The following is a 16,363-nucleotide window of genomic DNA, read 5'->3' on the forward strand; positions in this document are numbered from 1 at the left end:
GATTAGACCTTGTTCTTAAACTTCCATTAATCTCTTTAATACGTATTTTCTCTGAGCGCTAGCGGACCGATCCAAAGTTACCCCCCCCCCCCTCCAAATTTTCCATAATGACCCAAAATGACCGTCTATTTTAACCTTAATTTTTCTAGTTTGATATAAAAAATAATATAATTTATTATTTTTGCAAACTATTCGTTTTTGTTTAAAATCAGGTTAATAAATAATTTATTTAGTTGCATTAATGAAATTTTAATTTAAGACCCTTATACTTTTTACATTCTTCAAATTGGTTTTCCGGCTGGAATCCGGCCAACTTCCATTCAATCCGTTGTTTCAATACAAATTGAAATTGCTGCTGCTACGGACGCTTAACTGAATATTTCGTAAGGTTGTAAGTTGTGTAAACTTGCATAGCCAATTTAATTACCAGTTGCAAATGACAACAAAGGCCCTCATAAAAAGATAATAAAGCTATAACACATTATTTTAATAAACATTTTTGAATTATTCAAGATTATAAAAGTATCTTATATTACTGACTTTTATAATTTTTTTCATTCTAGAATCAAAATTACTCAACAGTAGACCCGTGATTAATTTGGCAGCTAGCGCTGCTATACTTGAAAACGAGATGTGCTGCTAGCTTTCACTTGGTGCAAGCTCCTTCAAATCCTTGTTCTTAAAAATTGTAAAATTCAGTATAATCTTTGCCTCGAAGACTGAAATGAATGACCAGGCAGATAGAACATTATGGGTTGGGAATCTTGACCCAAGAGTGACTGATGAAATACTCTTTGAGCTGTTCTTACAGGTGGGTAATCTTGATGACTAGTGTGAGTGTGCCGACTGTGATTGTAATTTGTATGTGGATGAATGCGTTTTAGATGTTCAGCGGACAATAACCCGCACCCACGCCGCCTCTAGCGGGCCATGGAGCGCGTGTGTGGTGTCTGGTCAGGTCGCCCCCAAGCCGGTCGCCTCCTATACGCAGTCGCCTCCTATACGCAGTCGCCTCCTAACGTAGTCGCCCCCAAATTGTGTGGTCGAGTCGCCTCCTATACACAGTCGCCTCCTATACACAGTCGCCCCCTATATACACAGTCGCCCCCTACGTACAAAGGCAGTACGCTAGCGCATAACCTAAGCAGGTTATTTAATATATAATGATGTCCACCTTCTTCTAGATAACTATTTTGTGCTAAAGTATAATGTGATAAACGTTTCATTTTATTTTGATGCAACAGAGATTTACATTCAAAGGTTTTACTTTTTATTATTGTACAGTAATATTCTTCTCATTTCGACATTATCAGCCACTGGTTCTCTGTTACATTCCCTAAACTAAAGAAAAGGTATATGTGAGAGGGGGGCCTGGGGGGGGGGGGGGGGTTAGAAAGTTGGACGTAGCCTGTATAGACCGTACTGTATTCATTGTTATGATATTTGTCTCTCCTCCTCCAATCACTCCCTTCCGGCTCTGATTTTGTTCTTTAGTTTGTCTCTTTTGGTGTGATTATCTTTTCGCTAAAGTATAATGTCCGACGTATACCATCAGGAATATGTTATAATAATTAATCTCAAGGAAGGGATGATGCCGGGATACAAGCAAATGGCGGAATAGACAACATTATGGAAGATGAAGATGGACATAGAGAGAGAGAGAGGGAGAGAGAGGGGGTGGCGGGAGATAGAAAGTTGGACGTAGTCTGTACTGTATTTATTATTATGATAATTGTCTCACCGACTCCCCCCCCCCCCCCCAGCTCATATTTTTTTCTTTAGTTTTTCTCTTTTTTGTTTGTAATATATCGTTTGGCTTAACCGACGTATATACCGTCAATATAGCATAATAATTTTTTATTTTATTTATCAGTTTGAATTAACAGAGATTTACAGTAATATTCTTCTCATTTCGATATTATCAGCCCCTCGTTCTCTATTTTGTTCCCTAAACTAGATATAAGGTATAACATGTGAGAGGGGGAAGGGATAGAAAGTTGGACGTAGCCTGTATACTGTATTCATTGTTATGATATTTGTCTCTCCTCCTCCAATCACTCCCTTCCGGCTCTGATTTTGTTCTTTAGTTTTTTCTCTTTTGGTGTGATTATATCTTTTCGCTAAAGTATAATGTCAGACGTATACCATCAGGAATATGTTATAATAATTAATCTCAAGGAAGGGATGATGCCGGGATACAAGCAAATGGCAGAATAGACAACATTATGGAAGATGAAGATGGACATAGACAGAGAGAGGGAGAGAGGGGGGGGGGAGAGTGGGTTGGCGGGAGATAGAAAGTTGGACGTAGTCTGTACTGTATTTATCATTATGATATTTTTCTCTTAATCCTTGTCTGAATTCAGTTTTCCCTCACCGCGCTGACGTTTCATTAAATTATTAGAAAATGGTTTTCGACTCTTAATCCTTGTCTGAATTAAGTCCCCCCCCCTTCCGCATGAAGCGCGGAAGCTTTGACGTTTCATTAAATTATTAGAGAAAGAACAAAAAAGACGATTCGTTGTACCGACTCTTCATCATTGTTTGAATTATCAAAAATGTTTCTTTGTTATTATTATTGTTTCAGCGTTATCCTCCGCGCGCTTTATAATAATGAAGGACAAAAGCGCCGCGACATAGTAATAAGGTATGTATTTGGAAGAATAACTGCTTTTTATTTGTGCACAGATTAAAAGAAGTGACATCTATACACAAAATCAACACAAATTATTATTATTATTAGACAGGTTAAGGTTGGAACCTACTAGTGCTTTCGAATACTTGAAAAGATGAGCAGATGTTCATGTTGGTCACGCATGGTCGTCCCTTACAATATTCATTAAACAAAATCACGCACTTATTATATAATGAATTGAGAGTAAAATTAGATAACGTTTCGTTCATTTGGGTCTATTTCGATCTATTTGCTTCATAATAAACTTATAAAAGTCATGTAGAGACATTCTCTTCTATTTCTATTTTTAAACTTTTACAACTATCTCATGACGACACGTTCTAGTATGGGTCTTGTAAGTAGTGAACACAAACTATATGGGATTAAAAAGGGATCTGAAAATGCTCTAATTTGCTTGAGTGTACAAAATTATACTTGAGAAAAGCTAAGAAAGCCAATCTATTAAATCCTTATTATCTCTATAGCCTGTGGATACTCCCTTAAGTTCCGTCACTAAGCCAGCCAGAACGATTTATTTATTTATTTATTTTAAATGGTTTATTTCATTAAAAAACATTCGCGGCCCGAGAGCCGAATCAGTTTCTTTTACAACGTATACATCAGTGACAAAGTAAAATTACACATAAAAATTATGCATGGTAGCATAATGGTAGTAAAATTGCAATTCTTTTGAACATAATTGTGCTTCAACGACCTTGGCAAATTGCTTGGTACACTCTGAAAACTGAAATGTTAAATCACCATTTAAAAGGGCCGAGGAGTGACCACTCTTTCAAAATGGTAGATTAACACTTTGAACATGCTGGATCCAACACTATAAAGGTCGAATCTAGCAGGTTAAAAGAAACAATCTGACATTTTAAAAGAGTGGTCACTCCTCGGCCCTTTTAAATTTACATTTAACATTTCAGTTTTTAGAGTGTACATATACAGAAATCTGAATTGTATTACCATATTTGCAATTAAATTATATACTGAACTTATACAATATAATTATGAATAGTGATACATTTTTGATATTCAAAAGAATTAAATGTTTTAGTTGGAAAATGCATAGCCAGATGGGTATGGTTACTATGGTATAATAACAGAAACAAAGACAACAACAGAAACCGAATCCAGGAATTATAAAATCAAATAGATGCTACAATGATTTAAACAAATTATACATTGTAGGCAAAATGCAGAACATTTTGTATTTGGGCCAATTTACTAAAAGGTACATGTAGAATATGATATTGCATAAAAATAACTTAAATAAGATAAGTTTCGCATAAAAAACATAGGTAAAAGTTTGCCATTGTAATATTCGATATATAGTGTGCATCATCTTGGGAATTGTTAAAAGTCAAACAGGATTTTATACAATTAAAACTGATTTAGTTTTAAAAAAAAAGTAAAATTCTATATTCTAACCCTAGTAACATTATTAAAAAATGCATTCACATGTCACCCTTTTATTTAAGAACTTATACCAGAGAAAGAGAGAGAGAGAGAGAAAGAAGGAGAGTGAGAATAGGGAGAGAGAGGGGGTGGGAGAGAGATAGGGAGAGATAGAGGGAGAGAGAGAGGAGAGAGAGATAGAGAGAGAAAGAGAGAGAGAGAGAGAGGGGGGGGGGGGGGGGGGGACAAAGAGTGAGAGTAACAAGACAGTGAGCTAGCCAGAAAGCCATGAAGAGGGTCTCCCCGCTCCGCAGCACAGCACTGACAGAGAGGAGACAATAATATTGAGAGAGTGATCGATGTGTTAGTACGTAAGCTGGTGGAAACTTAGATGCAAATATCCTCGAAAATATGCGTTACAATGGAAAACTCGAGGAAAATTGTCAATATTTAGTAATATCATAGAACTGAGATGCCAGGAACTAAAAATGGCTTGACTTTGAACTTGTAAAAGACATCAAATTGAAACAACAAATTAGGGGGCGAGCTGACCAAAAAACTGGGGGCGAGCTGACCAAGAATCCCAAAATCGGCAAACAAAATCGGGAGGCGACATGACCAATTGAGGGCGACTTTGTAAGGGGGCGGGCTGACATTAGGCGAGCTGACATGGAACCGCGTGTGTTACCACTACTTCCTAGTAACTGTTAGATCTAGTACTACTAGTGCAATGCAGTGCCTGGTATTGTAACATGTATGGAACTAGTGTAGACAGAAATAACTGTCTGTTATGGGAACTCTGTTATAAAACTGACATTTGTCATCCTTCCCCAGCCACACACAAATTCAAAAAATTTCAAAAAAATATATTTAAAAAATTGACTTGAAAACACGTTAGACAATTAAATCTAGATCTAGAGTCTAGTCTGAACCGAGTCGGTCCTGAGCAAATTTGAAGAAATTATATTTTTAATTGTTGTAAAGTCTACAACCAAAGATATAGAGTAGTGGCTCTGGTCTGCGGCCGATCGGCGGGAACTGCCGATTCTATTTTTATTGGAATACTCACAGAATACTTCAATACCCTCAATAAAGAGTCCATATACTTACTTATTAAATAGAAGTCACAAATAACCTAACTGACCCACAGCATGGTCAGCATTGACCACGTTTCGAAATGCTTCGAGTTCCCCGGTTTGCGGGCACGCATTACCGGTTTGCGGCACGCGTACGTCACAAAGCTTTATGCGCTACGTCACGATGAAAGCATGTACCAAATTACTACGGGTAACCCAAATTCTCATGTTTATCTGTTGCTACGGTAAATTTGTCAAGTTTTAAACAATTTCACCTTTTCCTCGAATGGATCATCCCATCCGGGGGTAAGTACTACTAGAAACTATCAGGTCATAGCGGGTACACACATCAGCACACATACCATCATACACGATCCCGCATGTTATGTGTGTATTAACACCCCCCGCCGCAAACCAGAAAAAACACGTAATTACGTGCCGGTTTGCGGCCACCCCATGCAACTGGCCATGCGGTGGCACAATCAAAATATCTGCGATAGGAGACAGACCACAGCCATCATACTTCCACAAAAACATCAAATTTCACCTCCAATCGGACAAATATCGGACAAATAGAGCTACAATATTGATCTAGTCATGCCTCGATTTCTTAACTTAAAAGTTAGCACCTGCTGGAATTTTCATCGGCGACTGGTGCCGTAGATTTCCGACATCGCTGACGGATACTCCGTACCGACAGGAGCACCTACTACGGACGTTTTCGGCAAAGCAGAACTTACCGTGGAATCCACGGTAGGTTTCAATGATTATTATCGAGTCATATTCATTTTATTTTTATAACAAATACCCCTGGCCGCAAACCGGGCGATGCCGCAAACCGGAGACTCTACTCTAGACCTAAGGCTAAGAATAGGGAGGCCAATGCCCGGGCGTAAGGCTTCTACACCTACGATTTGTGCGCTCGTCGCCCACTTCAAAAAATTAGCAAAGGGAAAAAAATGATGTAAAAATAAAAATTGAAGAAAATAAGAAAAGAAAATACAATTATACATTTCACAACATACCTATAAAGTATAATCACGGATCTGTAACAGTCTTTCACCATTTGTTGACAATCTTGCAGATTTTGACGTTTTTTAATCCAATAATTGTGGTTGCAGACGACCTTGACGCACTCGCACCACCGACTAAGAAAATCCTAGAGGGCGTAGAGGTTTGCTCACTAAAAACCTTCTCATTGGCAGAAGGTAGACCCTAAAAATATGGGATCCGTTTTGAGTAAAGAACTTTTGATAGAGATCAACATTTCAGATGTTCACAATTGCCACTTCTAACAACTAGAAAATATAAAGAAAAAAGATTATATCTTTTTAAATACAGATTTTTACAAACTGAACATTCGAAAGTAGATAGAGTACGATGTTTCTGTCAATCTTGCGTTGGTTTGAGCCCTATAGCTACATCCATCTCAAAATGAGAAGGAAAACAGTGAACAGTGACGTCATTGTTCGCGCCAAAAATAAAGGGTATTGCGACATAATCTGAGCTCCGGTCAGATCGTGTGCAAAGCGTAGTCTTATTTATAGACCCTAGTACCTTATTCTCACAGCACTAGATACGAGTGTCGTGCAGTAATGTATGAGAAGTGTTAAAAAAGATATTTCAGTAAAAAAAAAAGTCTACGTGAGCAGTCTATACTCCAATTGAGAATTGAAATGAAAGCCATGATTTGAAGGTGTGTGTTGTATGATACATGGTTAGTGAGTGTGTATGTTACGTATAGCGAAAGGGAGAGAGAGAGAGAGAGAGAGAGAGAAATATTAGTACACGACTACACGTACGTTGCATGCATGGATGTGCGCTATGATTGTGTTCGCTGCAAGATGGATTTTAATTGGACCTCGTATTCGTAACTTCTCGATCCTTGATAATAAGGAATACTCATGAGGAAATCAAATTATTGGAATACACATCTAAGGTAAATATCAATGAATTATATATATTTCTTTCCTTTTTTGAACCATCGTCTTCGGCTCGTAGTAGTAGAAGATGTAATCGTTCGCACATTGATGGCTGGACTTCAGCCTGCATCGGGGCTTGTCTGTGTCGGTGGAGGGATCAACTAAGAAGAAGAAGGTGTGTACGTGTGCGACCGATTCAAGGCTAGCCGCTGTTGAGTGATTGCACTTTCGCGCGAAGTTTTAAACTTCATCATGAACTTTGTCCCTCGGGCCTGTCTAATTATGAACGTAACTTTGCGACATGAAATATAATTGTTTCAAGGCTCTTACGTACGGAAAGGCGTAGAAGGAAGCTGGATAAAAAGAGCTGGATATCTCCTATTTGATGGAACTTCTGGAGTCGGCAGATGGGTGGATTTTCTTAGTGAAAGTAAATGCTTTCTTTTAATCTTAGTTTTAGTATAAACAAATTAGTAATTAAAAAGTTAGATTTGGGCATTGGCCTCCCTACTAAGAAGAAGAATTAGATCTAGAGTAAAGGAGCCGGTAATCGGCCAGCTCCAGTTTTCGGCCGATTGGTTGGATGCAAGGTAAAATCACTCTAAAATACATCGCATAATAGCATAACACATATCCCACACATACCATACCATGCCAGTGTCACTGAAGAACCACATTTGCAATGAAAAATATATCCTAAAATATCACATTTTAGCGATGTAATCGGCGGTCCCGCTACCCGAATCTGAAAAATCGAGTATTTTACGTGTGTCTGTAAGAAATATGGGTACCATAAAATGAGCTTTATTTCAAGTATTTTTCAGATTTAGAGCCCGATTTTGTGCTAGTCGCAAGCTCAAAAGTATCTCATCGCATGTATTAAATCAATGCAGCCGCACACCGCAACGCACACACGATATCTCTGTCTAATTCAGATTCCAACTTCCGATCACCGCTGTGCCTGTCTTCGGCCAGGCGAGCACTCGGGAGCTCCGGCTTGGGATACCTGCTCCGCCCGCTTGTGCTGTACATCAGCGCGGAAACGCACGGCGCACGCGAGCGCTTCCTATTGACTTTGTACATGCGGCCGTAAACTGAAACGCTCGGCCGATAACTGGCTCCAAAACAGTGAAAATTGAAATGAATATTGTCATGGCAATTCGTGATTTTTTTCTGGGATTCTTATTTTGTTTAAATAATAATAATATTTGCTTCATGATTTGAACAAAAAATGATAATAAATAGGAAGTAAAGGGTCCTAAAAAAAGGATTTTGTCTTAAGTGGCCGAAAACAGGCTCCTTTACTCTACCAAGTAGGCTAGGCCTATTAGAACTAAAAATCGTAGATAGAGTCTACATGTTAAAATGTCCTTGAACATTCGACAGCTGAAAATGACGCGCACGGTTGCGTTACGTGCGTTCTCGAAACCAAAATGGTTAGTCGTGGGAAGCTAGCGGGCTGGGAGTTTACCAATGAGACCAATGCACCTTCGGAGCTCCGCAGCGCGCAATTTTAGCGGAACTCGAAAGGTTCATGGTGGGAAGGTGGCGGGCTAGCTTTTTGCCAAAACAACGCTAGATCGGCTGCTGGCAAAATGAAAATAACTACAATCGAGAACATAGTTGGTTTCTTAACTTTTCAGTGAGATAATTCTGAATTCCAATTGAGACTAAATAATAAATTAAATCGACAAAAAACCTCGGTAGATCTCTTATTAGGGTGTCTGAACGATTTTTCAATTTTCAATTTGGGATCGTTTTTCACCATTTTTGTTTGATATTTGAATAAAAAATGTTATCAGAATAATACATTTCAAATTTCAAGTCTAACCGATGTTTCTATCAAAAGTTACAGCCCCTCCAAAACGCTGGTATATTCATATCATTTTGGTCAAAATCGACGAAAAAGACGTCCACGCAGAGTGATGTTGTTTTGCTAAATTCAGACAAACAGCTGTATCGCGCGATATGCAAGCGTATGCATTTAGTACGCATGTTGCTAAGCCAATGCGCGACTTGCAGCTTGAGCCACGCTGTCTCCGCGATATGTGCCATTGACTAGTATGGGTGGCCATTCGCGCCGTAGAACCCGGAAGTGAATACACGTTGTAGTCAATGGCAATATCGCGGAGACAATATTGCCATTGACTACAACGTGTATTCACTTCCGGGTTTATCGCGCGAATGGCCAACCATAATTTCATTCACTATAATGTGTAATTGAATTTGGGGTTTCGTGCGTACGCGGAGATGTTACGCGATGTAACCATGGTTTGGACTGAGCGGAGCGCACGCCCCCTAATTAGCTGATCCACCAAATAGCGAGAAGGGTATTTTTAAACTGTTATCAGTTGTGATCCCTGGGGGCTAGCGAAAATATAAGCACATAGAATTGTTCCTTATGACTGGGACTACTTATCGATTGGGGCGTCATATCTCAAAAGTGACAAACCTCAGAGTTAGCCAGGACACAATGTTTAAATTGCTGTTTTGACCAAGATATTTTTAGAAATTCGGGGGCTACGCCCCTTTGGAAATATTGGAATTCACCTGCTCTTTCATATGACACCTCATTTATTGATTATCACCTTCAGGATCACAACAGATAAAGGTTTGAATCTCGAATTGAAAAAAAAAAATTGACTTCTTTTGCATGGTCGCGCAATGCACGTAGACTGCATAGGGATGCGTGTAATCTCTATGGGAAGAATTTTAGCACACAACATCGGGTGCGCGATCAGACACCTGTTTATTTCTTCATTTGACATTTTGTTTTCAAGCCATTTTTTCGTGCGCGAATCAATGCAAACTATGTATTACCAAACTTTCACACGCAAGGAACGGGGAACACTCGCGGACCTTGTATCAAATTTGTTGCAAACAAAAATTCAAGGGTGATTTTGAAGCAGTGATGAAAATTGGCGCTGCGATGTGCAGAAATATACTTGAAAGAAACTTTAAAAATCACACCTGAATTTTCAGTAAATCGTATTTGTATTACTGTACCTAGTTGTGATTTGTTTATAACTCAGGTTTTATGAAGATTTGTCGGAAAAAAATGTCAATTTTTTTCTGTTTGGTGGTCATTTCTAGGCTAATATTTGAAAAGTTGCATCAGTAATGGATATGGGCCCGATGTTTCTCTTCTCGTACTCACATGTTATTTCTACTTAGATTAAACATAGGTTGGTTCGGGGTAAGACCGGATAACATAAAAAAGATATATATCCTTCCACCCTGCCATATCCAAGTTTTGGGCTGATTATTGCTGACCCACCGCAGGAAGGCCATTCAGATTTCTGTACGCGCGCAAAGCGCCCTCTAGTGCCCAATGAATGTGCCTTTGATAGTAAGCCTTGTCACTCGCACAAGGGGGGGGGATTCATCAAAATCTTGTGAAAAAATTAATTAATAATAATATTGACACTGTTGATAGAATGAAAAACATTCATTAGATCCAGGTCTATTTGTTTAATATAGACTATACATGTACATCATGTGTAAGTAGCTACAAAAGTACAGGGGGCCGTTTCTCGAAACCAACTCCATGACAGTCATATCTTTGTCGGCGACCTACGGAGATGTCATGAAGCGGATAAACCGTTTCACAAAGCCATGACAGACATGATATCGATATATCGCGATACTAGCAGCTCAAGAACATAGTCTTTGTCACGATCCACTTGATTTATCAAGAATAACCCAAAACAAGTTTTGGGGCTGAAATTGTTCAAAAAGAAATATATACATATAAATTCTCCTAAAATAAATAATAAATAGTGTCATTATCATATATTTACATCATCAAACGATTTGCATATTTCCGTAAAGATTCTTAAATTGAAGAAAAACCGGTGAGTGTTTTTTTTTCGACAGTCGAATCAAAAGTTAGTTGAAGGATACCGTAATGTGATAGTTTATCAATACGTACTTATTTGTTTATTGTGACGAGGAATTTTAGGCAAAATGTATTTTCTCAGCCAGTTTTTACTCTAGAGTCTCATAAATACTCGTTATATAATTGATTTGATATTGAAAATATAATTTGGAAGAAGTAATTAGAGAGGGAATAATAATGCACATAGGCCCCAAAGGTATGACGGTATCCTAAGAAAAGACTATGGATCGACTATGGAAAACGGTGTGTAATATTCTTACCTCTTTTATTTATATGTTATAGTTTAATGATTTTTGATTTAATGTTTATATTCAGCTTTTTAAAGTTTCTGTATAATTTGTATTCTCACTTTTGTACATTTACATTTCGCATCCCAAAGAATTACGTACCGAGCTCGTCTATATTTTTCTCAAAATGATAGTGAAACTAATCGTCCCTTTCGCGGCCCATGGAATGGCAACAAACTGACTTGTGATGGCGCTTTACAGCAAAGATATGACAGGTTCGGAGCAGTGACAACTCGCTTGTCGCGGAAGTTGTCGCTCATCTTGGCAAAGACGGCTTCGTGAAACACTTAGCTGACAAGTTGCGTGACAGTGGCGAGATGTCGTTGATCTTGTAGTTATGACAGTTTCGAGAAACGGCCCCCCCGAACGTTAATCTTTCAAAGAATGATGCTTTGCGCCTTATAATAATTTGTATTAGACTAATAATAAATTCAATTTGGAGTCGAGCCTTTTTCATTACATTCAGATTGCCTTCATGTGAGATGTGCGCAGCTAAGACAATGAAAACAATGGGATACGTGCAGGGCAGAGAGGAACGCAGTCTAAATATAACCAATATTGCACGCTGGATAGTAGAAAAATGCACAGCAAATATAACATAAAATGCACCCTCAATGACTTAGTCGTTCTAAGATTATTGATTGAATATCATGTGACCAACAAACTTCCAATCAAATGACAAGGATCTACTTACATGTACATGTAGGTGTTGTATAAAAGGCTTAACTTTCATTTAATCGTGTCTCGATTTCTTGAACACCCTGTGATGAGTTCAGCAATCACACACAAATACAAACTCCATTGCAAACTGCACTGTGCCATTGACTAGCTTAGGGTAATTCTATTGACAAAACCCGATTAGAAATATTGTCATTAAACGTTTCCATATTGTTAATTGAATATTGAATAGATCATGAGATGGGATCTTGATGAAAAATGGTTTTGAGATAAAACTAGTGTCTAGTTTCCAGTCTAGACTCTACCAGTAATCACGTAAGGATCTGTAAGGATTCTTTCTTCACTGACTTGAAATCTGAGATTTCAATTGTATCAGAGATAGATCTAAGGCATGTTTTAGAATACAACCTTGTTAGGTTGGACTATATTATTATTAGTGCTCATACATTTAGATTGAACATAGATCTATTTTGTGTTTTTCTAGGCTGGCCCTCTTCAACATGTCAACATTGCAAAGGACAAAGAAGGCAATCAGAGGAACTTCGCCTTTGTGGAATTCAAGCACGACGTCTCTGTACCCTACTCCATGCAGCTCATGGGGGGACTTGCCCTCTTCAACCGAGGCCTTCGCCTGCAGTTCCGAAGCGGCAGCAAGCACCAGTCGACGCCCCAGCAGCCCATGATGCCAGCCACACCCCCAATGCCACACCCAGGCTTTACAGGTGGTGGTGGCAGCGGTGGGATGGGTCTGCTTGGGGCGCCTCCCATGCAGGGCGGGGGAGCAGGGGGCAGGCTACCACCTCCCATCCATCGGTCCACCTCAGCACCAGGCAGTATGGCTAAGATGGGGCAGGTCTTTCAAGGAGGTGGTGGTGTTCCTCTCATGGGGACTCATCATTCTATGGGATCACCTATGGGACATCCACCACCAGGCAATGTACAGATGCAAAGCATGGGTCTTCCACCTGGTAATTCCAGTTACAAAATTTTCTTCTCACAAATTTATTTTCAAAAATCCTTGGTTTAACACTAAATGTATATTTTGATATGATGGGTTGATGTACATGTAGCTAATTATAGGTTTTGAGCATTCCTTGTCAGTTTTTAATAGCTTTGGTTGATAGAAGAATTCCTGGAATACCTGTGTATTAGATTAATAGAGGAATGTACAGCATATACTGTAATGCCAGTCCAGATACATCAAAAATAAGTCATTGATTTGGCAGTATTTAGATTACAAAATAAATTTGACGCTTTGTGTAGAATGATTTCTCTCTAATATTTTTGTTTTTTGTTTAAATAGATTCTTTGTATATGATTAAATTCCTACATGTTGCTATGATTATGATTCGTACTTAATGTTCTAGATTTTGGTCTTGCTTTCCCAAATCAGGTACACCATTTTCTCAAGGAGCTGCCATGCAAGGGATGCCCTTATCAAACCGGAGAGATCAAAGCCCTACACACCAACCAGGCTCTCCCAGACACAGCTATGACTCTCCAGAGAGAAGAGGCTCTGATAGTCGAGGTCCTCCCAACCGCACTACTGACCGATACAGTGACGACAATCGAGCGAGGCCAGAAAGGGACTACAGTTCGCGTTTTGATAACAAGGAAAGTCACGATTTCAACCGACAGAGGAGTTACGGGCGCGACGATGGTTCTGATTTTCGTGGAAGGGACAGTTCGTTAGACCAAAGATCCAGAGATAGGGGAAGGTACAATGACGAGAGTAGAGTACCAGACCTTGATGGGCGTAGAGATTATGATCAGGATAGGCAAGGAAGAGATCGGTATCGTGATAGGTCAGATGACAGGAGTGAGGGCAGGAGAGGATTTGATGATGGACACTCGCACAGAAGAAACTACCATTCAGGGAGATAACTCTTGCCATTATTTTTAGGAATTAGTTTGTAGACCTTCCATGTTTTATAGATTTGAAATATTAGAATTGGGTTTTAAATAGATGTAAATCAAGTAAGATCGTTTTCATTTTGGTGAGTATGATCTGACAATCTTACATGCAACACTAAAGGATTGTTCAGATATTAGGCTGTACCATATTTGTGTTTATAACATGTCAACTGCATGCAGCAATGGTCCTGCTCGTATCTACGGAGCTCTTTTTTTATAACATATAGATATGTCTAGTGTATAACAAAATTAGCATGCTTTACCGCGTAATACTTACCTAAATGAGGCTCAAGTCAGTTACCGGTACTTCAATAACCTATGTGTTATAAGTAAAATTTTATTTATGAGTAATTGAGTATTCATTCTTTATTGCAAGTTTTCTTCAAGTTTTTAGTTCAGACAGAAAACCCACTCAGTTTTGGTATTTATCACTTAAGATTTTGTTTTGAGGAATACTCTGAGGAAGCTGCATATGTGATATTACCATCTAGAAACAAATTGTGACGAACCTATACACTCCCCAGATCTCTGCAATGGTTCAGTCACTGTTATACTGTTTTTTTGATGATCAAAACCCTTTCTTTTCATGAAGAAAAGAATTTAGGCTGTTTTACAGTCACTTTTTGCAGCCGTTCCTCTCATCCTATATTGAACCTTTATTGACAACAGTGATACATGTATGCAGAGCATGCCTATTGTTTTATCGTTATGCAATAGTTTCCATGACTTGTACAGAATATTTTTAGCAGGCTATTAGAACGTGCTCACTTTTTACTAAATTTTAATCAAGTTTTTTTGTAAACCCATTTTACATTCTAGCACTTTCTTCAGTAAAAATCCATCAGTATCAGAGATGCCAGTCTTCAGGCTTTTACCTGATTTCAGGCCCTGACAACTTCCCATTTCAGGCTTTTTCAGGCGTGATATTGTACAGTTCATATGGGGCTTTAACGTGTTCTGGCTTCTTTTCAGGCCCAGTGAGTAGAACTGACTGGCATCCCTCCAGTATAATATGTGTTCTTACACATTGACTTTGTCTGACTCTGATTAATCTCTTCATATTAATTTTTGTTACTGCCAATACTGTGTAAGAGGCCACTCTACATGTACGTTCCTTTGCTTGGCAAGATGGTTCACACTGTACAGTAAGAGCAGTCGACTCACAATCCAGCGTAATTGTAATCAAATACAGGGTCATTAATTCCTTAAATATTCTGACATTGTGAATAAGCAATCCATGTATTGTCATTTGTTGAAACTAGACGCCGAATCATAAAATACTGTTCGTTTTGCAAGGTTGTATCGATAGATGATGCTTTAAATCTTTTACCTAGCGGCTTTATGGGAAATGTTTCAATAGCTAAGGATTTTTCAATAGAGTTTGTGAGCCCCTAAAAGTCTTACTATACAGTAGCTCACAACACTGAACAAAGTCTGACTCAACTTATGATTTTGCGATCGATTTATTTCATCCTTTCTCTGAGAAAGTAAGTACCTTTAGTCTGTTTAAAGCCAGAACAGCGTTAAATCCTGTACTTGGTACTTGAAGGAAGAGTTACCGGTAATACTTCTAGCTCTCAAAAGTGATATACTTAAACATGTAGGTAAGCAACCAGTGAGTCAATGGCGTAAGTCCCATACATGTACATGAACTTAGCTATGCATTTCGAGGATGAAAGCGTTATAAAAGCCACTAGCGTACATTGTTCTAACCAAGATTTTTCAACGTAATTTCTTAAATTGAAAATTTAGTCTTATTTAGTTATTGAGGGATATGCCTCCGTGCTCATCTGGTTTTCAAGAGATAAGTTGTTTTTAATCCAGTTCTGTGCTCATGTGGGTTGTAAGCCCATTGAGTTCTAAGTAAATAGTAAGGCTATTGCAAATACATGTCACCCCTTGACTTTTGTAAAGAAAATATCTGTTTGAAGCCATAACTCATATATTTTCATACAGGATTAATGCCCTTCTGTCTCTTAACAAATTATATCAAAACTGAACAGTGATGTGGTTTCTCCCCCCCCCCCCCCCCCCCCCCCCGCCATGTTATATGAGTATTGAGACCTGCAGACATGCCAACTGTTCAGATTAAAGAGGAACATTCCTCTTTTTGGGAGAAGATAATTATCATTTTAATGCAGGTGTTCCACTTCCTGTACAAATTTGTCTGTAGTATTGAATAGGAGAGTTAGGATTGTTCCTCTTTTTTTTGAAAATAGCATAATTTGTACAGATTTCTGATTTTCAAATGTTGGCATGTATGGACCTGTTGTATCAACATGTCCAGATTCAATAACAGGGCTATCAGTAAATCAGAATGCCACATACATGTACAGTTAACGACTGAATTATTCATACCCCTTGTAAATTTGATTTTTATTTATTTTTTTTTTTTTTTTGGGGTGGCTGAAGAATGAAAGGTGGGCTGGTTGACTTACGGCCTTTTTAGAATACTCTTTTACTGTTAACTTTAATATGACACATTTTCAAGAAATGTAAATCTGGACAAA

At 38.5% G+C, this 16,363-nt stretch overlaps 1 protein-coding gene across 1 annotated transcript; it reads left to right on the forward strand.

The window, feature by feature from the left end:
* The first annotated feature begins 609 nt into the window (after nt 1-609).
* Nucleotides 610-15,257, forward strand: LOC588567 (RNA-binding protein 7). The gene is made up of 3 exons (XM_788244.5): nt 610-811; nt 12,424-12,907; nt 13,333-15,257. The coding sequence occupies exons 1-3, from the start codon at nt 725-727 to the stop codon at nt 13,821-13,823; spliced, it is 1,062 nt and encodes a 353-aa protein (XP_793337.3). The 5' UTR covers nt 610-724; the 3' UTR covers nt 13,824-15,257.
* The last annotated feature ends 1,106 nt before the right edge of the window (nt 15,258-16,363 follow it).

The sequence above is a fragment of the Strongylocentrotus purpuratus genome, unplaced genomic scaffold (genome assembly GCF_000002235.5).
Source record: "Strongylocentrotus purpuratus isolate Spur 01 unplaced genomic scaffold, Spur_5.0 spur5_scaffold_1, whole genome shotgun sequence".
Taxonomy (NCBI): domain Eukaryota; kingdom Metazoa; phylum Echinodermata; class Echinoidea; order Camarodonta; family Strongylocentrotidae; genus Strongylocentrotus; species Strongylocentrotus purpuratus.

Excerpts from the sequence above, each read along its gene's own strand:
- LOC588567 (XM_788244.5), top strand. The coding sequence starts at position 725 with ATGAATGACCAGGCAGATAGAACATTATGGGTTGGGAATCTTGACCCA. Across the intron at positions 812-12,423 it reads TCTTTGAGCTGTTCTTACAG|GCTGGCCCTCTTCAACATGT; the intron begins GTGGGTAATCTT and ends GTGTTTTTCTAG. Across the intron at positions 12,908-13,332 it reads AAGCATGGGTCTTCCACCTG|GTACACCATTTTCTCAAGGA; the intron begins GTAATTCCAGTT and ends TTCCCAAATCAG.